General features: G+C 42.4%; 2 protein-coding genes across 2 annotated transcripts in view; both read right to left on the bottom strand.

Annotated features, from left to right (window-relative positions):
• LOC117538267 (oocyte zinc finger protein XlCOF6-like) overlaps nucleotides 1-26,324 on the bottom strand; it is a 115,981-nt gene that overhangs the window by 3,190 nt on the left and 86,467 nt on the right. The window contains 1 exon segment of the mRNA XM_034203867.1: nucleotides 1,845-1,901. Within this exon segment, the coding sequence (XP_034059758.1) occupies nucleotides 1,845-1,901 (57 nt within the window).
• Nucleotides 20,464-26,324, bottom strand: part of LOC117538271 (solute carrier family 25 member 36-A-like) — a gene marked incomplete at its 5' end in the record, with an annotated part of 33,640 nt that continues 27,779 nt past the window's right edge. The window contains 2 exon segments of the mRNA XM_034203870.1: nucleotides 20,464-22,832; nucleotides 24,958-25,247. Coding sequence (XP_034059761.1) covers nucleotides 22,639-22,832; nucleotides 24,958-25,247 — 484 coding nt within the window.

The following is a 26,324-nucleotide window of genomic DNA, read 5'->3' as shown; positions in this document are numbered from 1 at the left end:
TTAGCAACAAGTTCCTCGCGATGGAGCATGCAGTGCGTTGCCACTACATGTGGGGCCTTCCACCTGATCAAAGCTGTCACTCCGCTTTTTTTGCCGGTCATAGCCCCACTGCCCCATCTGAACACACACCCACACAACGAGACCAGTCAAGTCCATTTCAGATGATGTACTCATCTAAAACTTGGAAAATGTCTCTTCCAGTGCTTTGCAAAATAATATTTCCTCAACAAAGTAGAAATAAATCTGATGTATGCAAGCAATTCTGCGAAACTTTGCGTGACCCCCCCTGACGGTCGGGGCCCACACTTTGAAAAACACTGTATTGGAGGACACATGAATGTCTTGATGCAAGTTAAAAATGAACGTGACAGAAGTAAAGTAAGGTTTTTAATGAAACCCGAGAATGCATTCTGACTCGTTGTAGCCTAAAATACCGCTGAATAAAGGAAGAAGTATAAATACCCATTAACTTGATACAACTCTAAACAACAAGGACGCACTGATTGGTTGATTGATTCAGAATGATTTGTTGTTATTTTTAAATGAATACAAAGGGGTTGGCTCTCACAGACAAAATGTTTTTAAATATTATTCAAAACATGCAAAATCTAAATGTGTTTTTTTCAACCAATATCATGATGGAATATTGCATACTTTATCTGTTATAAGGTTAGAGTTATCTATAGCTAAATACAAAAAACTAAAAGGGTTGAAGCACACAAACCAATTTCATTGTTTTATAAATTAGTTTTAGTATCCAGGTATCACTAGCTATTAAAATATCTACACCGTGAATTTGAAAATAATGAACATTAAATGATCACATTATATCAGTAAATTCAGAGGTAGGAAGTACATTTACTCAGGTACTGTACTTAAGTACAATTTGGAGGTGCTTGTACTTGACTTGAATATTTCCATTTGATGCTACAGTGTACTTCTACTCCACTACAGTTCAGAGGTAAATGGTGTACTTTTACTCCACTACATGTATTTAATACCTTTAGTTACTCTACAGATCTGGATGAATGATGTGAAATATAATCAAGTGTTGAATCAGACTTTAGTTCCACCTGGAGTAAATCCACAAGCTACCCTGCAGTATACAAAGCCATTCAAACTAGCTGCACCTTTACCAGCTTTGAGAACACTTTAATGATCAATCATTATAAAACATATCATATATATTATTCTGAAATGGACCAATTTGCACAATGACTACTTTTACTGTAGCTACTTTCACTATATTTTGATGAGAATACTTTTATACTTTTACTTGAGGAACATTTTGAATGCAGGACTTTTACTGTAACAGAGTATTCCTACACTCTGGTACTTCTACTTTCACTCAAGTACAAGATCTGAGTACTTCTACTTTTACTCAAGTACAAGATCTGAGTACTTCTACTTTTACTCAAGTACAAGACCCGAGTACTTCTACTTTTACTCAAGTACAAGATCTGAGTACTTCTACTTTTACTCAAGTACAAGACCTGAGTACTTCTCCCACCTCTGAGTAAATGTGAATGATCAGATGTTAACATCTCCTTGTATATGCTACTGTAGCTTTAGCACTCACTATTAGCTACAGGTGACTTCCTGTTTACATCTTTGATTGATTTTGCCAGATGTTTCCTAGCAACCAATACGATTCACTCAGTATAACGAATGCTTTTTTAATTCTTCATTGTTTAGACTCAAATGTAGCCATGTAAACAATTCTGAAAACTTAAATCAACAGGACTCTAGACTGCTAAACTTTAAAACAGAATGTCATTGTTTTCACTCAAATATGAATAATTATTTAACCAGGATTTTTACTTTTAAAAGTTAAAGTAACTTACCTCTGCTGATGAAGTCATTCTGCTGCTTGTGTTATCGTCTACCTGAAGTTCAGCCATCTGCAATAACAGAGATTACCATATTACTTATTAGCCAACTACAGGAATTAAAATAAACATTTTGTGTTTTTCTAAATGTTAACTTTGAGACCATTCATTTGACAAAATAATCACTACCACAAAGCTCAAAGAGAGATGGAGTCCATCCAGTTAGACACTTGCACATCTGACACATAATAGAGACATATCTTGTTGTGCTTTAGTTTGTGCATTTAAAAATAAATAAATGCAGCTTTAAAATGAGGTAAAGCTATATATTACAAATATAAATCAGGGTTGCCAACTTTGGGTACCTGGCTGGAGTGAGATTTTGATATCATGGATTTCAATTACACATATGCGCTCTAAATGACTGCTATCGTTTCAGTAGCGGGACCTTAGCATATATATAGGATATATATACAATATATAAAAATACACGATATTGGACATAGACTATAAAGGGCACAACGTTTCATTCACTAATGAAAGTCAAACACATGTTTGTTTCCACTGTTTTATTGTGTACATAGGCCTGTCGCGATAAGCAAATAATTTAGGGTTTCCAGGGGCATGAGGTTCTGTAGGGTGTGATCATCTGGGTTTAGTCCGTGGGGGAGTGCTTAAGTCCGGGGGCCCGGGGTCTCACGGTGTGCAAGGTTATGGAAGTATGCATGTTAGGGAGACATGCTGGAGCTGCTTAGTCCGACCTTTGGGGCTCTGTGAAGGGCCACAGAGAGGTGGTTTCTGCGGTCTGTCTCCTGGAAGTGTGAAAAAACCTGTTTGCCTTTTGCCTGCGAGTGTGAGACCCTGCTAACAGCAGTGAACCTGCTGCCAGCATTACTAACATATTAATCAGGCATTTTAACACTATAGCCCACAATTCCTGGAGGCTCCAGGCCGAATTTGGGAGCTCATAGGCGGTCTGCCATGCGCCCCCACCAGTGGAAAGCAGAAAAAAGTAAAGAAAACGGTCAGTTATATCTTAAAATAATCTAAAATGAAGTTTAAAAACATTCTCGAACAAAAAGGAGTGCCAACGGAGGAGGAGCTCCAAAGAGCTCAAGTCTTCGGCGCTTCGGGCGGAAGCCCCGGACACTTTTCCACTCCCCCGTTGCATTTTACAATAGAGAGGGGAATCGAGACCTCCCCTCCTCCGTCAAAAAAATGCATTCATGTTTTTCATGCTACCTTCTGCACGAAATCGGAAACCCGGTTTTTGAGAGGACTCAGAAAAAAAACGGCTGTTTCACATCATGGAGGAATGTGTCCGCTACATGAGTGCTTTGGCTCGGATACAATTGTTGCATGGAGACCCCCCAGTATGGTTCTTACCAAACTTTAAGTTTTTGAACTGATCTCTGGAGGAATGCAAGGGGAGTTGTCCATTTTCACCCCTTTTCTATGGTTCTTCCAAAAGTTAACTTACACTTTTTCTGACTCTGGAGGAATGTAAGGAGAGTATTCAGGGGACTCTATCCGCCTTATGAGACACTATTTTCGGATACATTTGATCAATTTTCACCCCTTTCTATGGTTCTCCCAAAAGTGAAGTCAGACTGACAGAGAGCCATAGCTCGATTGAGCCTTCTATTCCCATAGCACTCAGTAGTAATGATTTTATGTGCTTTTTTAACGATAAAATTGTTACTCTTAGAAACAAAATTAATGACCTCTTGCCTTTGACCAGTATAGTGTTATCAACAGCTCCCGGAAACGTAAGTTCTAATATTACACTGTAAACTAGAATGCTTTTCAGCCATTAACCTTGAACAATTAAATTCAATGATTCTCTCTTCTAAACCATCAACGTGCATGTTAGACCCAATTCCAACTAAGCTGTTGAAGGACGTTTTTCCATTAATTAGCACTTATTTATTAAATATTATGAATATGTCTTTATTATCAGGCTATGTTCCACAATCATTCAAAGTAGCAGTGATAAAACCGCTTCTTAAAAAGCACAACCTCGATCCAGAGGTTTTAGCCAACTATAGAACTATTTCTAATCTTCCGTTGCTCTCAACAAATGTTGAGAAAGCGGTCGCAAAACAGTTGTGTGATTACTTAAAAACCAATGATTTATTTGAAGATTTTCAGTCTGGCTTTAGAACACATCATAGCACAGAGACAGCTCTGGTTAAAGTCACAAATGACATTATAATAGCCTCAGACAAGGGACTTGTCTCTATTCTTGTTTTGCTCGATCTCAGTGCTGCATTTGATACTATCGACCATGATATCCTATTGCAAAGATTAGAGCACTTAGTTGGCATAAAGGGAACTGCTTTAGGCTGGTTTAGGTCCTATCTATCTGAACGCTCTGTTTGTACGTGTCAACGATGAATCTTCCACGCAAACCAAAGTTAGCCATGGAGTGCCACAGGGCTCAGTGCTCGGACCTATTTTGTTCACATTATACATTCTTCCAAGGAATCATTCTGTAAACTTTCATTGTTATGCAGATGATACTCAACTATATTTATCAATCAAGCCTGATGAAATTAATCATCTAAATAAAATTCAAGACTGCCTCAAGGACTTAAAACGTGGATGACCTTAAACTTTCTGATGTTAAACACGACCAAGTTATTGTACTCCGCCCGAAGAATCTACGAAACAAATTATCTAAAGATATACTAACTATGGATGGCATTAATTTGGCCTCCAGTGAGACTGTAAGGAATCTTGGTGTTATATTTGATCAGGATGTATCCTTTAACGCCCACATAAAATCTATTTCAAGGACCGCCTACTTCCATCTCCGTAACATTGCAAAAATCAGGCATATCTTGCCTCAAAACGATGCAGAGAAACTAGTCCATGCATTTGTTACTTCAAGGCTGGATTATTGTAACTCCTTATTATCAGGGAGTACCAAGAAGTCAGTCAAGTCGCTTCAGCTGATTCAAAATGCTGCAGCTTGTGTACTAACCAGAGTTAGGAAAAGGGACCACATTACTCCTGTTCTGGCTGCCTTATACTGGTTCCCTATAGAACACAGGATAGAATTTAAAATTATTGTTCTCGCCTACAAAGCCCTTAATGGGCAGGCGCCATCTTACCTTAACCAGTTAAGCCCGAAGGTCCCCCCAGTGGACCCCTCCCACAGTTTTTTTTTTCTCACATGTCTCAGGGCTTCTTAACATTTATGAAACTATTAATGTTTCATACCCTTTTAAAGGTAAGAAACTCCGCTAACTGACAATAAGAACAATTGTTAGCTAAAAAAAAACACAAGAGTAATACCAAGCCTTTGAATTAGCATTGAGCGAAAAAATGCTAACTAATGCTAACGCTTTTTTACACACAACACACGGTAGAAATGCCCTTATTACTATCTTAACTGCACAAACAAGATATACGATTTAAAGCTGAGACTCCACAGATTCCACACATGTAATGTCATCACTGTAAGACCTCGAATTCCTGGAGCTATCAGCCAGAAAAGAGAAAGTAAACAACATCCGGTTCCAAAATATTACAATAATTACGTCTTACCTTTTTTGATTTGTGATCAAAAGTTGTGTTCAACGGAATAAAAACGCATCTCAAGGTTAATCCAATGTCTTTGTGTCACGTATAATTTGTTTACTGATAATCCATCATCATATTTATGGCAATATACTCGGTATAAAGTAGGGATGCTCCGATCGAGATCGGCCGATACTCACTCTCTACCGATCGATCGGTGCTCTCTAAACATGCCGATCGTGAAAGCCGATCGCATGACGTAAAATACATGACACTTTTCTCTGTGTGTGCGGCAAAACAAGCTCGCCAAAATGGCTTCTCCGGTCTGGCATTATTTTAAGGTGTCCGAAAAAGACAGTAAAATAGCGGTATGCAACGTGTGTGTGAAGCAGAAATCCTGCAGCTCCGCCCGCCGGACCGGTAAACGCAGCAAAACACACACACAGGGAGAACCAGACCGCAGTTCATTTCCTCATATTCCAAACGAGAAATTACGGTAGCAAATCACCCGGTTCATATGCTTCGTTTGCTTCTCTATTACGACCGCTATGGTAATGTTTACGTAGATTTGGGAACTGCCCATCGATTCTATTGGTTCTGATGGTTAAGAAAAAGGTGTAAATCACAAGAATCGACCAATGGGTTCCAGAGATATGGTCCTGCGTAAAGTATAAAGAATGCCAGCCAGCTTAAGTACATTACGCAGCCGACTTAATTTATTGTTTACAACGTAACGAAGCAGGAAATGCAGCAGGACCCGGAGCGCACGGAGCACAGAGCGGATAGCAGATAACGGAATTGCAGTTTTATTGCTTATAGATTATCAGAACATTTCAAAGGGGACACAGCCCCATTGGATATTAATCTATGGATGAACTACATCATCGTTTTAATGCCATTGAAGCCCAGTTTAGACCAGACAACGAGGAAGGTAAGTCATTGTTAGCCTAGCGCATTAGCGCTAGCGCCATTTGTTTTGATGTACGTTTTTGTTGATAACGTCGCGAGTTTGTATCTTTCAGTGTTGAGGTGGGCACCGTTAGATTCTGTGTCTCCTTGCGATCATAAACAATGTGTTGGATGTGCAGCTAGCATAAGTAATAAGGGAGCGAGGAGTGATTTTCGGTGCAGTAATAGGTTAGCATTTTTCGCTCGGGGCTAATTCAGAGGCTCACTGTAAGAGTAGGCCTATGTTTTATTTTATTTTATTATTTTTTTCACAACAGTTGTATTTGGATGGAATGAATACTATTACGTTACCATTGACTGTTAGCAGGCTCAATGTCGAGTCAAGGCAACATAATAAAGGAGACGGTAGCCGAAGTAATCAAAAAAAAGAATTTAATTAATAATTACCACCATGGTTGAACAAAGGAAATATAAAGTAATGACAGACAAGAACACATACTGCACAGACAGGATCAGCACCAGACAAAGGGGAAGGCAGAATACTTATACATGAGGTAATGACGAGACAAGACACACCTGGGTTAATTACAAATGGGTACACCTGGAGGGGAAACGATAAGGACTACAAAACCATAACAGGAAACTACAGCTAGACATGACACATCACACTAGGAGCCCCTGATCAGGGCACAAACACATAACAAATACCTATAGTGATAATTCAAAATAATGAAATGATTTTTACAGTGAAAAAGGTCAAATTTCACTTGTTTTGCATCAATCTTGATACAGGGTACTTATTATATGTTATAGTTTGGATTCCTAAAGCTTTTAGTCTACTAACCCATCATGCAAGGGTGGTTTTCACTATAAGTAAAGTTTTTTTTTTAGCTGGTTAAATAACTCATTATACCCTACTGTCCTACTAGGGCATTTTTTTTTAGGTGGACATTAGAATTTACATGTTTTTACTATGTTCCATCTGAATTTACTTTAAAATAAAAAACATCTATATTGATTCTGACACTTCTACATCCAACTCAAAGATGTAACCTTGCTTTGAGAAAAATAATTATTAATTTACCCCTTTTAGAAGTGAAGATATATAATTTGTTGTGTTAGTGGCATTTTCGAGCCTGAAACCTGAAAAACAGGCTCAGGGCTTAACTGGTTAAATAACTCATTATACCATACTGTCCTACTAGGGCATTGCGTTCCCAGAATGCAGGGTTGTTGGTTGTTCCTAGAGTCTCTAAAAGTACAATGGGAGCCATAGCCTTTTCTTATCAAGCTCCACATTTGTGGAATCAGCTTCCAGTTTGTGTTCGGGCGGCAGACACCCTATCCGTTTTTAAGAGTGTGCTTAAGACCTTCCTTTTTGATAAAGCTTATAGTTAGGGCTGATTAGATTCAGCCCCTAGTTTTGCTGATATATGCTTAGTTTGTCGGGGGACATCTTACTTCTTCATTCTCTCTGTCTATACCTGTGTACTCTCATGTTCCGATTAACCCAGCTTCCCCAAATGTCTTTCTTTTTGGTGTCTATATACGCCGGGATCCGGAGTCATGGATGATCCTGCGGTCCTGTGTCCTGGATCGCGAGCCCTGGATCTTGAGTCGTGGCTGTGGTCCTGGATCATAGGTCCTGGATGGATATCCTTGTGGATTCATCTTCCTATTATACACACATGCATTTCCAAACATTTGGACTACGTATGTTGCAAATAGGGATGCACGATATTGGGTTTTTGAAACCGATACCGATAACTTCCTGCTTCTCAAGACCAATAATAAAAAAAAATGTACGCCACTAATTATTTTAACGCGATTAACGCATGTGTATTTTTTTTCCTTGGCCGCCCCGTAGTTTCAGAGCGCATCGAGTTTAAAATACCATCTACAAGCTGATGCTGACAGCCCCGCTCCTGCCGCCCGCTTGTGGCAGACCACACTTCCACGCTCACCGGCAGGCACCGACTGGCCATCTGGAGGACCGGGAGGGTGTGTGTGTGTATGTGTGGCCCGAGCGAGAGAGAGACCTTACGTGCATTGTTGTTGTTAGCATCTGGTGCTAGCTAGCTGCGCTAACGGATATAAGGAGCTGTTTAAATGAAAACAGAGGAGCGACATTTCGCCACTTGACTTTATGCAGGAAGCCAGACAGTGGGACATTGTACGAAAAGTCAGCACACTCAGCACGGATAGTGCGCAACATGATTGCAGCGTCCAGGCAGCTCCGGTTCGAGCATATGCCTTGAGTTGCACATAGCTCCAACGCCCAAACCACCGACGACATGTTTGTTTACTGTCCTGGCTTCACGGCCGCACACCATTTACGTCACAGCCAGGCATGAGTTAGGGAGCGCTGGATTTGTGAAGAACTCCCCTCTTCCTAAACCACTAATACCACAGTACTGGCAAAACGGGAGGAGCCGAGTGAAAAACAAGCGCCCCTCATCCCAATCCACCCACACCGCAGTATTTTTTCCTTTTTTTTTTAACCCAAAAAATATATTGTATATTATCGGGGCTATTAATACTGTTATCGGGTTTATCGGGATGACGTCATAATTCATAATATCGGACCGATAATTATCGTGCATCCCTAGTTGCGAATGTATTATCTTTTCAATTTACACACGGCATCTATTGCACGTCTGTCCGTCCTGGGAGAGAGATCCCTCCTCTGTTGCTCTCCCTGAGGTTTCTCCCATTTTTCCCTTTAAACTGTGGGTTTTCTCTGGAAGTGTTTCCTTGTACGATGTGAGGGTCTAAGGACAGAGGGTCTAAGGACAGAGGGTGTCGTATTGCCATACTGATATTCTGTACAAACTGTGAAGTCCACTGAGACAAATGTAACATTTGTGATATTGGGCTATATAAATAAACATTGATTGATTGCTCGTTACCGTGAGACACAGAGTGCTCCATAGGAGCAGTTTAAAAATCCACATGAGTAGTTAAAAACAAAGTAATCCAGCGGTTTGATGATCCAAATGGTTGAAGTGAAGCGACAAACCTACACTGCTGAGGCGGACGAGTAGTCGTGTTGGTTGTAGCCGCAAGTTTTCTCTCGAGGCGGAGAAACCAGACGTATGGCGCTGGGGACGAGTGACAGGTTAGCCGGTAGTAGCTAACCTGTGTGGGGCGGCCTTCGTGTTGGCAGCAATCCACAGGGGGATATTTGCACGCAGGAGAGCTGGCAGAATGGCAGCGGACAGATCTGAACAGGTGTGCTTTGCAGGGCGCACCAGATCAGGCTATCAGGTGAAATAGAGCACAGCCCAAGTAGTCTAGTACGGTGAGCCATGTACTGGCGCGGCTAGCTTCAAGCTACCGAGTGACAGCACAGTAGCACTAGCGCGTGTACAGATTGTTAAACGGCTAAATTAAATCGTCACAATCTTAGATGGGACAGACGGATTTGTAGCTGACGGAACATTCAACAGAAAACAGCACGAAACAATCGACAGACAACGGCAGCAACTTGCCAGCAGTCCCTCACTTCCGGAAAAAGGAATTTATATTATTATTAAGATAAGATAAGACTTTATTCATCCCGAAGGAAATTGTTGTGCCAAAGTAACAAAATACAATAAACACAATAAACACAGCAGCAAAACTGTACACTAAAAGTGCAGCAACTCTAGCAGGCAGCCACCCGTGGCAGCGCCATCTTCACTTCATTAATATTATAACATTAGCATTAAGCAAGCTTAATTAAATATCTGCCACAACATAAGTAACCGGATCAAAGTAACAGTACAGTCCGCGGCATATCGCATCATAATGTATCATATATTTCCTTATCTGAGTCAGCTTCTTGAGCCGTATCTGGCCGTGCAACACTCAGTGTCAAATACTGTATGCAGAAGTATTATTTTAAGACACATTAAGTTGACGAAACACCATGGTCAATCCCGATGGGCCGGGAGCCGGTACCGAAGTGGGCGGTCGGACCACTCGAGGCGGCCCACTTCGGTACAGGTGAAATTGTAATCAGCTTAATGCTTGGCCCATGTATACGAGTGAACGTGGATCGCTTTATTTAGTGATCGGATACGATCGGAAAAACATTCCATGTAAACGGGGCTATTGATAGGTTGTCAAACTTGTCAATCAGTAAAAAAAGAAAGGGTGGGGCTGAAAAAGCCAGAATGAAAAAACGAAAATTGCTACAGGAAGATGCTGGAACATTTTCGAAAATCACAGAGCTGTTTAGTAGAAGGGCTCCCGCTCCCAGTCGCAGTAATAAGGAGGAGAATGAGAAGGAAGATGATGAACCACAGACCCGGCATATAATGACAGCAGGTGCAGTTTGCAGGGCTGTGTTAATTTATGTTACTGTTAGCAATAGCATTAGTTGACTGAGAAAACCGTCATGAAAAAAGTTTAGCAATGTCACGACTAGTATAATATGCCCACGGCTGTGATTGACAACCTGGACAGCCAGTCAGAAGCTAGAATGCTAACCTAGAGAGTCAATCAGAACCTAGAACGGGCTGCAGGGCTGGCCAGACTATTATATTGTGCATACAGTTAGATGCATTAGGATAGAGTCATATGCTCATGATATTCCAAGTTAAATTATATAATATTAAATAATAATTACATTAAATAATATTAATATTCAATAATAAGAACACAGCGATGTGTGGCCAATTCACTATTGCATTCATTTTAGTGATTGACATTATTATGCATGATATTGATTAGGGGTGTAACGGTACACGTACCGAAATTATTCGGTACGGGCCCTTCGGTTCGGTACAGGTGTGTACCAAAGTGTACCGAACGCATATAACGTTAAACGTAAAAAATTGAGAACGTGAACAATTTTTTGGAAGTAATCTCAGGTGCTGCGTCGCAGCATTCAGAGTAACTTGATCACATTGGGTTCAACGCGTCATAGAGCGAGCAAGTCATTTCATTGGATGAGAGGCATACTATGAGAGCTGGTCAGAGGGATGCGTTCAAATGTAGTCAGTAATTTGAGGAACTGTCGAAAATTAATGGCGAACGCAGATAAAGTTGAGCTCGAAAATCCTCCAGCATCATTGAAGTCTCCGGTTTGGGAACATTTTGGTTTCGCAGTTACGTACAAGGATGACGGACAAAGACAGGTGGACCGAACCAAAGCTGTTTGTCGGCATTGTTCAACTAAAATTGGTTACCCGGCTGGCAATACATCAAACTTGCACACTCTTGAAAAGGCATCACCCGAACGTGAATATCACCGGTACCAAAAGAAAAGACTGATGTGCAAACCCAACTCCCACTAGCATTTAAGCCTCCACCACTCGCAGAGAGTTCAGACCGAGCCAAAGCTATTACAAACGCCAAATATCCTTATGTTGCCATGTTAGCAAAGCGCTACCTGGCTGTATCTGCTACCTCTGTCCCTAGAGAGGGTGTTCTCCACAGCAGGAGGCATTGTTAGTGCCAGCAGATCTGCCCTTTCGGCAAGCAATGTGGACAAGTTAATTTTTCTTTAAAAAAACATGAAAATACAATGACAAGCAAGTCATAATGTCAAGCTGGCTGCTTACGAACTAGTACAGTTCAAATACAGATTATTTCAGTTCATCGAAATGCTGCACCTTAATGTTCATTTTATTTTGTATTTATTTGAGTGAATACATTATTCAGTTTAATAATAATAAAAAAAAATATATATATATATATATATATATATGTTTTGTTTTGTGAAAACAAATTCTGCTGTACCAAAAACGTACCGAACCGAGACTAAAAAACCGAGGTACGTACCGAACCGAAATGTTTGTGAACCGTTACACCCCTAATATTGATATAATATTGGTAATTTAATTGATTGCTGATGTTCTTCTTATGCAGTTGACCCTGAGGAAAGTGAGAAAGCTGCAGGGTCCAGTACAGTTAATCAGGTCCATCTCTTTTATGTTATGGCTTGTCTCTGGGGAATCCAGCCATAACAGTATACAGTATATGAGCATAGTAGATGTATAATTGATCTGTAGGCTACAAGGGTGGCCCGCGGCCCGGTGTGTGGGCCGGTGCGTCTGAACGTCCCGGGCTGAATTTGTGTCCCAGTCCGCCCCTGCTTGCAGGTGCAGCTATGTGGCTTTTATCCTGGATAAGTGTTTAAGTCATGGATGTTTAAAGTTTAACGTCTTCATATTTGTCTAATTATATAGTTGACTTTTCATTCAGGAAGTATGACGCTGCGCTGTCAGTACACTTGTCCATGTTTGCGATTGGTCGAATGCTCCAAATACCACCCCTTTCATGTGAACGCACACCTATCTAGATAGGACACGGCTGGCTTGAGCGATCCACTTGATAACCCGCGTCGTAGTATCGTTTAGCGAGAGCGCGTATGTTTTGGATTAGGCCAACCGGTTAACTCAAACATATCCAGGTTAGGTTGAACCAGCTTCGTAGTACAGGCCTCAGGTTTACTAATCTACCCGCACAATTTTTCTCTGGTGTTGGAATGTCTCGCTATGCTAGTACATTCTTAAAAAACAAAACACCATTTAATTTCGGGTTAAAATAATAACTTGGATTTCTATAGCGCCTTTCATGATACCCAAGGTCGCTTTACAAGAAAGAACAGGAGTATAAACAAACATAACAAAAACAAAAAGGCAGTCAGACGAACAGTTAGACAGACAAAACAACAAATAGATTAGGGGTCAAAGTCCTTGGCAGACAGATGGGACTTGAGGGCCTTTTGAAGGCGTCAAGTGTGGGGATGTTGTGGATCTCCGCAGGGAGAGTGTTCCAGAGAGTGGGGGCTGCCATACTGAAGGCTCTATCCCCGAAGGTTCAGAGGTTCCGGGGTGGGACATGTGGGAAAAACAGCGAGCCAGCTAGCACCATTAGCCTGGTAGAAACCGGACCTCGAACCTCAGCAGCGGTGATGGAAAACACCCCAGTTGAGATGGCAGGACTAAGGGAGGGTTCGTGGATAGTCCTGGGAGCGTGGCAGAGAGGAGCCCAGTCGGGGTATTCCGGAGCGGGGATTCCACGGATAGCAGAGCACGACGGTGAGCTCGTTTTGCTAATGGCAGGACGACAGAGGCTAGGAGCTAAACAGCAGCCAAACATAATCGGCTGAGCAACGGAGCCGGCAGAAACACAAAACCAGAGCCGAACAATCTTTTCGCTGTGTATGTTAAAAAGACTTGACGGCAGGGAGTGATGGACACGAGGAATAAGCGTTGGAAAATGTGTTGTAACTGCGTTACTGGGCATTGTAACGGGTAATATATGACCCATATTTCATTATTAATGCGTTACATTACTTCGTTATAGAATAAAGTAATATATTACTGTAACTCCGTTACTTTTGTAACGCGTTTGTTGTACACCCAACACTGGTTATACCATAGTAATTAATGCTGCAAAGCTGGGTATTTTGAGCTTGGCGCCTGCAGAGGCTAACAACAGCTAGCTCTAACCCCATCGAATAGGACGTATATTTACCTTCTTTCTCCTACCGAATCGTCGTCGATGATGATGATTGTAAAGAAGTCTTGAATGTAACATGGAACGACTGTAAAGTCGTTCCATTTAGTTTTGACAGAGCTAAACGAGTAGCGCTTCAATAAAATCGGCCATTGTTGTTGTTGTCGATGTGAGGTGTTTCCGCGCGGTTTGGCTTTATGAAGCAGGCACGCAAACGGTTACGTCATGACGCAATGACGCAGCACGGAAAAGCTCTAGCACAGAGCTAGAAGGGGAAAAGCCTTGGGCTGCGTTTCACTTCTCTTATTATTCATTTCCTCGCTCCTCGGTCTCGGTCTCACCGGAAGTTGATTTGTCTGCGCCATCTTGAGTAGCGTCCCAATGGCCTTATTTTTGCCGGAGGACCGAGGAGCGAGGAGAGAGGAGCTATAATCGAGGAACCACCAGACCATCCTCCGATGAAATCCTCAGACACTCGCGCCGCCCCCTTACTGTGTATCGCTCACTGATTGGACGAGGCAGTGCATGCACTGATCTGATGCTTCTTGACATGAGAGCCGTTTCCCAGCGGAGTGAAGAAAACACATGAACCTCACGGGAGTCACTCCTCAGTTTATACCGTGTTTTGTTTCAATTCATGTATCATTTAGTTACAAATATGTGATATATCTGAACAACAAAGTGGTCAAAAATCATTTTATTAATTTTTTGGAAACATTTTCATGATCGCTTTTTTCGTTTTACATTTTCATTTATTGTCATTTCCATTCAGTCAGTCATTAAGTGCTATTGAAATGTTAATGTGCTACATATCCAAACAAACATAGATAACATATATCTTTTTCTTCTCTCCATTATTTTATTTCTATTGTGGACTCTAATCAATATTAATCAAACTATTGTTCGTTTATACATTTTAAGAATGGCGTTATCTTTTTTGAGAATGAGTTCTTATTTTATTTTATTTATTTGTGTCTACAACAGATGATACAAATGTTTGTGTCAGTAAATGTGTACTAACAGAGGCGGGGGTGTGTGTGGAAATAAGGGGGACAGAGCTGCTGTCAGACGATCAGCTGTGCGGCGTCATCACAAACGTGACGCTCCGGAGGAAAGGACGTCCCATTGCTCTTAAAACTCATTTCCCTGCTTCTCGTGGTTTCCTTGCGTCTCTCCATGCTTCCCTAGTGGGAGGGACTAGTCACAGGGAAACGACGCAAGTGAGGGACGCAAGGAATCCATTTAACCGAAGTGAGAAGGGCCCTTGGTGTGAAAGGGGTATATCAGGCACTAAAAATGGGGGTAAAAGTTATCGGAACTAAGTACTCTTTTTGGTGTCAACGCAAAATTCCAGGCACTAACGGAACTAAACGGGAAAAGTACAGGTAAAAGTACTCCGGTGTGAACGCGCTAAATAACCTGTGCCGGGTTGATGGACGTCTTCACGTGGGTCAGGTTTGCAAGATGCACTGGTGTTTCCATGGTAACACAATTTTTAAAGGTTCCAATTCAAGTTTTATTTTGATTTGTCTTTGTTGTATTTGTGTCATCTGTTCCCTCTAGCTTAAATAGAGGGTTGTGCTATGTATGCAGTGGCGTTTCTAGGTGTACAAAACTGGGGGGGGGCAGAAAGAGGTCGGGGGAGAGAGAGAGAGAGAGGGGGGGGGGACAGAGAGAGGGGGGAGTGTCAAATTACATACTGAAGACACAGGAGCAACACTGTGAGCGCATACATTTACGTACACAGCGTGGGGATGTCATAGTAATGCACCTTCATACATGGAGTAAAGGTCACCATCACAAAGTAATTCTTAACAATAACAACAACCGTAATGCTTTAGCATTAAAACACCATAGACTGTAAATATAAGGAAAACACAGACACTCATCATCGAGGTCACAATATCAATCGATCCAGCAGAGGCCAAACACAGAAGATCAACAAAATATATGACATAAATGAACTTACCAAAGCTGAAGGCTCACTTGGAAAGAAAAGCGGCACGGCGGTCCTTCCTCTGACAGAATGTGTCTATCACTTTGGGGATGAAGTCCTGTAGTTGCTGGATCAACTGGCTTTCAATTGAAAGCATGGCCAATGCGTTAAGTCGCGGCTGTCCCATGGTGTTGCGAGTGAAAGTCTTTATCCTTTTGAGGGTGGAAAAGTTCCTCTCTGACTCGGATGTCGTCATCGGAGTTGTCACTATTATTTTGACCAAAATAACAGTCTCAGCAAACGTATCATCCAAGTTGTTCTCGTGAATGGATTTCAACAGAGACAGGGCAGTGTTTCCAGTGTGAAGCTCACTGTGGCGGTAGAGCGTGGTCAGCTCAGACTTCAACTTCTCCTTGTTTCCCAACGCAGGCCACAGTTTCACGGCGCAGTCAAGCTCAGGTGTAGGAAATGACAGGACATGCTGTGGGAAGAATGAGCTGTCAACAAGCTTTGCAGCGATCAAATGGTCACTCTGTGAGAACCTCTGTTCCACCTGTGAGATGACTGTGTCACAAGCCTCCTTCATCACCAGCGCTGTGCTGCTGACTCGTCGGCCTGGCTCGTCTGTTCCATCATGAGCAGTGGCGGCCAATGCATCAGTTTTCTGCCTCATTTTCTGAACATGTTCCTTGAAACGGCAGAGCGCGCTGTTGATCCCAGGTGCATCGATGCTTCGTTTTTGCAGAGTGTTGTATAGAACATCCACTTCTGGCATAAGCAACGAAAAAAACTCCAGGAGCTGCATAAATGCTCGGTCCCGCAGTTTCTTTGACAGGCCGTATGCCTCACTTATGGTGACCGCATCCCATCCTGGTTGTGCGCGTATATGCTTCATACACTGAAGTAGTGCATCTCGGGTCTCCCAAACCGCGTTCACAGTTCTGCTTTTAAAGTTCCATCTCACAGCCGGTGGCCGTGGGATGCGTCTCTGTGTTGCCTCTGCAAGAGCTGCAACACGTTTTGGAGCACCGGAGAAAAAAGTGGAAAAAGCAGTTAGATCTGCAAAAAACACCTTCAGGATGCTCATCCTTGCTGAACACAGTTGCTGCAGGGTCAGGTTCAGTTGGTGGGCGTAGCAGTGAACAAACTGAGCGTTTGGGTACGTCTCCTTCATCACCGTCTGTACCCCGCGCACGTTACCGCTCATGACGGCCGCCCCGTCATAGGTCTGAGCGTTTAGCTTTTCTTTCAGCTTCAGGGGTTCCAGAACAGCCTTGATGCTGTTAGAGAGACCTACACCAGTTTTGTCCTTTACTTCCACAAACTCCAAAAAACGCTCTGTAACTGTGAGGTCAGGCATAATGTATCGCAGCACAATCACCATTTGCGATTTACAGGAGACATCGGTTGTCTCGTCGGCCTGAACGGCAACAAATGATGTGTTGTCCACTTGCTTGGCTATTCCCTCCCTGTACACATCATACATGCAGTCCAAGAGTTCATTCTGTATGGTGCTTGATGTCCCTTTGAAAACAAGCTGAGCTTCGTAGTGCCGTTGAAGCCTGGAATCGCCCTCACACATTGTCTCGAAAATTGACCTGAATATCCCTGGATTCAGAGAGTCCGCCGACTCGTTGTGGCCCCGCAGTGCTGTCTCACATTTCCCACACAGTTTAATACAGGTGATGATCCGACCAAGCACGTACCTGTTTTCTTCCACCTTCCTATTATGAGAATCAATGCCGCGTCTGTAGGCGCTGTCAATCTGAGCTGCAACATTCACCCTTCCAAGTAATCCCAATTTTACGGCATTTTCCAAATGACTGTTGCTGCTCTCATGCTTCATTGTCCTCTCCGAAAGATGCTTTAAGTCCTTGTAACCTGTCCTCGACCAAGTACCTTGATCTTCACCAAAAAGCAGGCAAGGAAAGCAAAAGAGGGAATTCTTCTGGATGCTTGCCGTTAGCCATTTCTTTTTAGCAAACCACTCAGCGTTAAACCCACGTTTAACTTTGCCCGCAGTCTGGACCATTTGGAAATCCGGTGGATGGTGGGCACCGAGGCGCTTTACCTCCAGTTTCTCTCCGAGACTAAGTGTCTCAAATGTGTGCTCCAGTAAATGGTCAACTTCATTCATTTTCTTTCAGTTTTTTACTTCTTTTAATCGCTGGTGAAGTTAGCTATATGCTGCTCTCTCGTCTCCTCTTCAAACTACACGTGACGTTTCGCAGCACTGCACACGTGAGTACTTACAGCCAATCAATTCTGAATTATGTGAGATGACGTATGGTGGGGATGGCAGCACTATGCCCCTACGGTCATTATTTTTTTGCCACACACATTAAATAGAAAAATACTCTGAGCATGCGCAGTGTAGTTTTTACAATCACCGTTCACTTAGACCAGGGGTACTCAAATACAAATCTTAAAGGTCCAAAATAAATGTTTCAATAAGACAAAGGTCCGTTTATCACGGTCATTCAAACTTTTAAACAATTACAACAAGATTCTTAACACGAGGTTGCAAAAACAAAAAAAATCTGTATGCAGCAGTTTTCATTGTTATTGTGTCTGTGCTTGACCCCTCAGAGTCGCAGTGTAAGAGCTGCACAGTTATGAATAAAGGCAGCTGCACCCTCTTTCATTCAGCATTCCCATTATTGCTTTATAAATGTATTCCCCCTTGTGTGTCCACTGAGGTTCGTCAGGCCCAACACATCTTCAACAAACTCCCCCTTTGCCTCATCATAAAAACTCAAAAACACCAGCAACTGAGCATTGTCAGTGGTGTCAGTGGACCCACCCACAGCTAAGGAAATGCACTGTGCATTTTTTATTCCATCACAAAGCTGATGAATCAAATCACCAGCCAGTATTTATGTTCTTCTGGTTGCTGTGGAATCTGAGAGGGGGATTTGCTTGATTTGACCTGTTATTTCCTCTTTTTGTTTGCCTTCAACATGGTCTCCATCACTTCAGTCATGCATTCTTTTATACTCAGTTATTATCCAGTGGAAAGTCCTTACCTACTGGCTTAGTTAAATCAAAGTGGTTACTTTCTGTTGGCTGGGCAGTGTAGTTTTACACAACGTCTTATTTGACTTTCTCAGGACTTAAAACAGTTTTTTGGGGGCAGACCCCCTCAAAGAAAAAAATATATTTACACACGTAAGGTCATCATCTTAATAGTTGTGTATGCTCATCCGTGAGCAGAGCATCAAGTTGGCATGTCTATTACAGCTGAATGCGGCGATTACCATTTTGTTCAGCAAAACGCCTCACAAACGTATTAAGATCAACAGCTTTAGTGCGTTTTGATTCAATGCTGAGTACAGCCACACTGACAGTCTCTTCTCTGTCAGTGTAGACCTCAAATACCTCATTCCTTCAGTGCTTGGGTCCGAATGCTTCTCGTTTTGCGCCGTCCAGTTCAAAATGAAATCGCCGCCAATCGTATGTCCACGCTCGCGCCAGGACCGGGGGAGGGGTTACATGATGTGCATCTTGTGCTGCATTCACTTGCACTCGGACATTAGAGACTTTCTCTCATAAATGTCCGATGAGCCACAACTTTTCTTTCAAAACAAAGCTGCCAACTGGGGTGGCAAGGCCTATTTTTAGGGTGTCAGTTGCCACCCCGGTAGGTGAAACTAGGCTACTAGCTACAGTACAGATGGAACTAGATGAGCTGTTAACTCTCGCTCTGAATTTATTTATTTTAAATTCTCGCTCTGACTTAGACAGGTTGAAAGAGACACACACATTTTTCCCACCCGCATTCCGCGAAGACCCGCCCTACTGTGCCTCTGATTCGCAGATTGTTTGGGGGGAAAAAAACGCTGACTGGATGCTGAATGTGATTGGACCAAAGCGTTGACACACACAGGTGGAACACAGTGGAACAGTCAGACATGCAGAGCGCTGTTTGCAGTGGACATAGCGGATAATTTTGACTCGTTGCGAATGCGTTGTGGCGATGTCTCACATATAATACAGAGAGATCATACATATGAAAAGTATAATTTGCTCAGAGTCCGGAGACAGTGGTGGTTCGGTCCGGATCCGGACCGGAGTCCGTAGTTTGAGGATGCCTGACTTAGACTGTGAGAGGGAGGGGCAGGATCGGGTTTTGTCCCACATGGCTCTAAACAGCTCAAAACGGCACTCTAGACACTAATTAGAAGAACAGACTAAAACAGAAATGTACAGACGAATCAGATTATTAAACATGACCTTAAAATATATTTTATATGTTTTTTTATTTATTTTTTTGTATTTTTTTGTAATCATTATTTGTAATACTTTCTTCTGACACTAGGTGGGGCTGTGCCCCACCTGCCCCTAATGACCCGCCGCCACTGTATGTATGTTACTTTGATGTATTGTATGCAAAATCCACCATTGTCCTGAAGTATACTTTTATCTGCAATACTGTCTGTGTTTTTTTCTTCTTCAAAAAACCGGAAAATTAAAAATAAAGTTACAAAAAAAGGTTCTAATTCAAACAGTGTTTTAAAAATAAGCAGCAAAAACATAAACTACTCCTCACAATAAATATATTATATAATATTGTCTGAATCTTAACAGCAATACTGCACATTGAGCAACCTATAAACTAATGAATTCCCTTAAATGCGGATCATATACAAGATTATTAACGACATTTAGTTGTAGTGCAAGAGCAACACACATGCCTTAAATGTGAGAAAATGAGTTAGACATTTCACTGATTTGAGAAGTTTAATTTGAGGATTAAGCAGACTGTGAAACTGATATGAAGCACTAAATTACAATGAAATTACACACATTTTCTTATATTTGCACTTTTTCCTTTTTATTGGCTTTTTGTTTTACAAAAACAGGTACGACAGAATGCATAGGCCGAGCCACACGCACAGACGGCTCATCGAAGACAACACGGAGAGAAAGAAGGGCGTCAGGAAAAGGCAACGATTTCTTTTAAAAAGATAAAAACAACACTGTTTGCTGCTATTCTTCTGAACGCATACATACTCCCATTGTCTCATTTACACGACAAGACACGACAGAATGACATACGATTGTCATTTGAGCAAACACACATGGAACACACACACACTTACTGGCACACAATGCAAACAGGTGCAAAATAAATCATGACGCAGGTAACGATGCATCAGAAACACACAAGTGAAAGAGATTTAGCCAAACAGGCACTCAATATTTTTGTGAATGAGAGCCAATTGACCATTTAACCTGATGAGTGAAATCAAATATGCGTCCTGTTTATATTTCAGTGTGTGTTCGTGGCACAGTGTCAAACACCTCTGATAAGATTTGCACAATGAGGCTAATCTAACGCGTGTCGTAAAACTGAAAAGTCTTCAAATGAAAGATCTATATTTCCAGTGGAGAAGCATCGGGTGCAGTTCTATGTAATCTGAAGCACAATGGCGGCCTCGCGACAAAATTATCTGCATATTTCACCGCACTGTGACTGACATATTAAGCAGGAAGTGTTTGGATCGTGCACTGCAGCTGTTGAAGGGTTAGCATGTGTGCTAAGCCATGCTGCTGTGCTGGAAATGCAGGCTAGCTTCTCGTGTCATGTGATCACTTAGGAAAGGTTACGTATATGCTGACTAGGATAGATGTTGGGACAGCAGAATACTGTTAAAAATAAAAAACAAGAAAGCAAGTATCTTTCCATGTCATGACAAAGTACACAACACTGACGTTTTAAAATTGGTAGTAATGCAGTTCACGTGTTTCTTAAACAACAATGGAATAAGGGGGGAAATGAACAAACAGTAACTCTTCTTCTTTCTTTTTGTATACACTGGTCTGCGGTAAATTAGTGTGCGCTCATGAAGCGTTTTCCTGGCCACTTCCTCCACTCACAAGCACAACAAGTTTCCAGAGTAAACTGAAGAGGATTGTCCCTCGCCTGTAAAACTACATGAGGGAATATGAGATGAGGATTGTAGAGCAAGACGTTGACAGTGCTGTAAGAACAACACCTCGTTGTTTGAGGGAAGGAAACAACCAACAGAACAGCTCTCCTCATTTTGCATTGTGCCACTTCTGGGGAGCCAAATGCAACACGATCACTTTTTATATCAACATTACATTTTGTTAGAACTTATTTTTCACCACAACATGGGTCAGTGTTTTACTTCCTTGGCTTTAATGAAGCTCATCCTCATGCCTCTGATTTCAGTAGTTGAATTTGGGGACTTTTGACCCTCCATTTAACATTAGACGTTACTCTTCTTCTACACCGGGATAACACAAACATGCTGAATTAGAGACGTAATTTTTGGACTTTCATTTCCATAAATAATCAAGATGAAGCTATTTCGTGTAGAGCTGTAAATGCACGTCGACTCCTGCGTTATGTGGCGGGAGTATGAGATTATTTCAGATGCTGACGACCTGTAATCAAAGAACCAGTGTACGACTCTACCAAATCTTCACACAAGGCACGTCTCCCGCTCTTTGTCTGCCCTCAACAAGCCTTAGGCACAGGTTTCTCCTTCGCTAACTTGAGAGCCACCTGTCAGGTACTTTAACTCAGTCTCCAGTCTTCTACTCTCTGATGATCGCAGGGGAACACTGCACAATACTAATGTTTAAAAGAACTGAATTGCTGCTAGAAGGGGTGGTGTTAAATCCGCTAGGTAGTAAGGATTGGAATTACTTCTTTTTATATTATTAGTATTGTTAGAAGCAGAACAAGCTGTCTTCCAGAAGCACGACTGAAGGGAGAACAGAATGGAATCAAAATAAAACAATTGGACAACCATTTCTTTAGATAAACCCCCGAACCAATGACCACCGTCTGGATCCTCCTCCTCGACCCTTTGGTTATAAAACGTATTTTGACCCCCCGCCCTGTGTCAGTGGTAAAGATCACCGTCTCTGTCCTCTTCAGGCGGGGGTGCAGTCAGCTTTCGTCTCCGATCAGGGGCAGGGTTATGAGTACTAGGTATGGGAGGGGGAGAGGCTTTAACCGTTCAGGAGGTAGACCACCAGCTCGTAGGTGGAGATGACGATGGCCGTGTTGGGGATCTGTCGCACCAGGTGGGTGGTGAGGCCGCGGTACAGCGCGCGGTACCCCTCCTCTCTGGGCACTGTTCTTAAAGTCTGGAAGAAGGAGTTATACTTGGTGCCCTCCTCCCGTAGCCGGGTGCGGATCACTTCTGCAAGAAGAAGAAAGGGAGCGGTTAAAGGAGAGGAACTACTAAATCTAGCTCATACTAACTTTTATTGTAAGGTTATTTGTTGGGCCACCTGGGCCTTACCATAGATAGGGTATGAGACAAGGGTTTGCTTTTTGCAAATATATTTCTTATTCTTTTCCTAGAAGATGTACGTTTGGAGTTATACGTTTTGAGCCAGAATTAAGTTTATTGCGAAGTAGGTTTACAAATACAATAAATATGCATTGCAAAATCTCCATTTATGGCTGTGTGAAAATAGCTTTTAGCCTCAATGGAGAATGCGGGTATGTTTGACATGTAATTACTAGGGATGCTCCGATCGATTGGTCACCGATAGAGATCGGCCGATACTCACTCTCTACCGATCGATCGGTGCTCTCTAAACATGCCGATCGCGAGAGCCGATCGCATGGGCGGTGGTGGCGAAGTCCATAGGGACTTGGCTTGGCAACTGGAAGGTCACCAGTTCAAGTCCCGGAAAGACCTAGTGCTACCGAGGTGTCCCTGAGCAAGGCACCGTTCCCCACACTGCTCCCCGGGCGCCGTACATAATGGCAGCCCACTGCTCCTAACACTAGGATGGGTCAAATGCAGAGAAACCGTTTCGTTACATAGTACCTGTACTGTGTAATGACAATAAGTTGAATCTATCTATAGGACGTAAAATACATGACACTTTTCTCAGCAAACCAAGCTCGCCAAAATGGCTTCACCAGTCTGGCATTATTTTAAGGTGTCCGAAAAAGACTGTAAAATAGCGGTATGCAACGAGTGTGAAGCAGAAATCCTGCAGCTCCGCCCGCTGTGACGGACCGGTGAGCGGAGCGAAACACACAAGAGTTAGACCTAACCCACTTAGCTATTTTATCTACCTCTGGAACAAGCTACACTAGTTATACATATATTTATTCTTCACTGTCGGGTCACTCATTACTGGATCAGTGAGCTGCATGAGATACTGACAGGCTGTCAGGAGAAGGAGAGAGGGGGAGAGAGGCTTCCGCTCATTTCTCCCGTGTTATTATCCAAAGTGAATGTAAACTTGAATAATGTATTTCATTTGAATGTAATAATTAAGTTGATTGTTGTTTGTGGAAGCTCCAGTGAATGAGCCCCATTAACTGAGTTTTAAACATCACTTTAAATGGAAGATGTAAAGTGAGGTTTAAATCTTCCATTTAGGCCCCGCCCACTCGATCGGATCAGTGATTGGTATCGGCCGATACTGATTCCGGCGATCGGCCCCAAAATTGCCGATCGGAGTATCCCTAGTAATTATAGTTCTTATATGTCTATGATCACGACTCCTTATGCTGCGTTCACACTGGACATGATGCGAATATTCGCTTCATTCTAAATCGCATCGCTCTAAACGCTCGAGTTTCACCGCGGCTGTCAGCTGTGTTTACTCGCATCATTCAAACAAGACGCGCTGGCTAGGGGGCTACACCTACAACAAAATTAACATATTTTACCGTGATTTAATTGTAATACACGTTTCTAAATGATGCCGAAGTAACAACATACTGATAGTAAAAACCATGAATTAATGCTTTGACAAGTCTGCAGACAACTGCTAACAGCTAACGGCTGGTTGAACGTCAGTGACGGCAGGCTGAGATTCTCACCACTGATTGGCTACCGCGAGATCGCGTCACGTGAGTATGACGCTTGAGTTGAAAAAATTGAACTCGAGCGTTTGTCGCGGCCCCCTTCAATCGCGCCGCGGAATTCACGTCCACCGCTTCAAGCTCGCCGTCGGAGCGAATTCGCGTCTGTCCGCGTCTCTGCAGTGACTTTACATGTAATCGCGCCGCCCCCAAACATCGCATCGCGTCCGGTGTGAACGCAGCAGAAATTCTGTAGAGTTAATTGCTTTGTAATTGTTTGCTATACTAATATAATTATAAATGTTTGTTATTTGGCGATAATAGCAGCACACTGTAACCATGCTACCTGGCCATATAATTATACTGTATTGTCGTTACAGTCCACAGCTAAAATAAATCACCACACCTGGAGAAGCCTGTTTCTGTGTTCTTTAAATCGGGACACATATTCATACGTTGAGCTAACTCCCTGATGTCTTTTATAAAACTCTCACCATGAGGATAAGCTAAAGTTGTGGCGCAGGCTTTGGAGGTGGCGGCAGCGAGCATCATCCCGATGAAGTCTGACACGTCTTTGGACGTCTCCTCCTCCTCGTCCATGTTCTGCGTGGCCTTGGCCTCCATGAGGCGCCGCTTGATGTTCTCATAGATCACAAAGTGGATCACAGTCTCTGAGATGCCGGCGTAGGAAGCCGACATTCCTCTGTAGAAACCCCGCAGGCCGTCCGTCCGATACACCCGCCGCATGCACTCGAACGCACTCATCCTCCGCTCGCCCCGATTCCTGGGGGAGAAAGAGACAATATACAGTTTTAAAGCCAAGATAAATAACTTGTGTGGTGAAAAACAACTAAACACAATAACACAGACTAATATTTTCATGCCTATAATATTACAGTTTCTCTCTTATTCTTAAAAAAGACAATATTCACACTAAGCTGTTTGCATGTCTAATGAAAATGTATATTCAGCTTTTCACAAAAAATAGTCAGTTTTTCTCCGTGTAGATTGTTGAACTGCGTCTTAAAATGACGATGGAGGGTGATGGAGGTTTTCTCTAACTGTTCAAATCTGTTCATGTTTTCTGTTCCACTAACCTGTCTTTTCTTACTCTGATTTCTCTGTCGTCCAACTCTCTGTCTTTTCACCCATTTCCTTATCTTGTTTTGTTTACCGTTTCCTTTGTTTTAATGTTCTTCACAACTATATATCTGAATAATCAAAAAGTATACCAGGATGTTTTTATAATGGGTGTAACAGAAATCGAATGTTGTTGTTTTTTGCCACAGATAACACAATTATTTCTGTGGAGTGATAGGACTACACAAAGTCCCTTGATCAAGGAACAGCATAGTGCTCCAAATTGTAGTCAGCACATAAATGAAGGATGCACATGGATGTAAAGTCATGAATCTTAATGTAAAGAGAGCCTAGTGAGTTACATTAAAACCCAGCAGGAGCTCTGGTTTCTGCACACAGGTGCATAAATAGCTGCGCTGTTGTAGGAGAAGGAGAAAAAAACAAAGGACACATAACAGCAGCATGCCTTACACAAGGTATAATCTGAAATAAATGCATTGATCAGAAGACCCGAGTCACATGCATGTCTTCAAGTAAGCAGAGTCTGCTTTATCAGCTCTTTGTTTTCTGTGAGGTAATGTTATCTTTTGGGATTTTAAGGAATAAACTTCATGGCTGCAAAGGATTGAACACACCGTTGGGAAAAGGGAGATGAAGTTCTACATCAAGTGTTTTGAGAGCTGTATTTTATAGGGGTGTAACGGTATCCGTATTCGTCCCGTACCGTCACGGTTCAGACGTCACGGTTCGGCACACGCAGTCACACGACGAATACGCCTTT

Source organism: Gymnodraco acuticeps, unplaced genomic scaffold (genome assembly GCF_902827175.1).
Source record: "Gymnodraco acuticeps unplaced genomic scaffold, fGymAcu1.1, whole genome shotgun sequence".
NCBI classification, from domain to species: Eukaryota; Metazoa; Chordata; class Actinopteri; order Perciformes; family Bathydraconidae; genus Gymnodraco; species Gymnodraco acuticeps.
The sequence above is the reverse complement of the archived record's forward strand: the minus strand, read 5'-3'. Positions and strand labels throughout refer to the sequence as shown.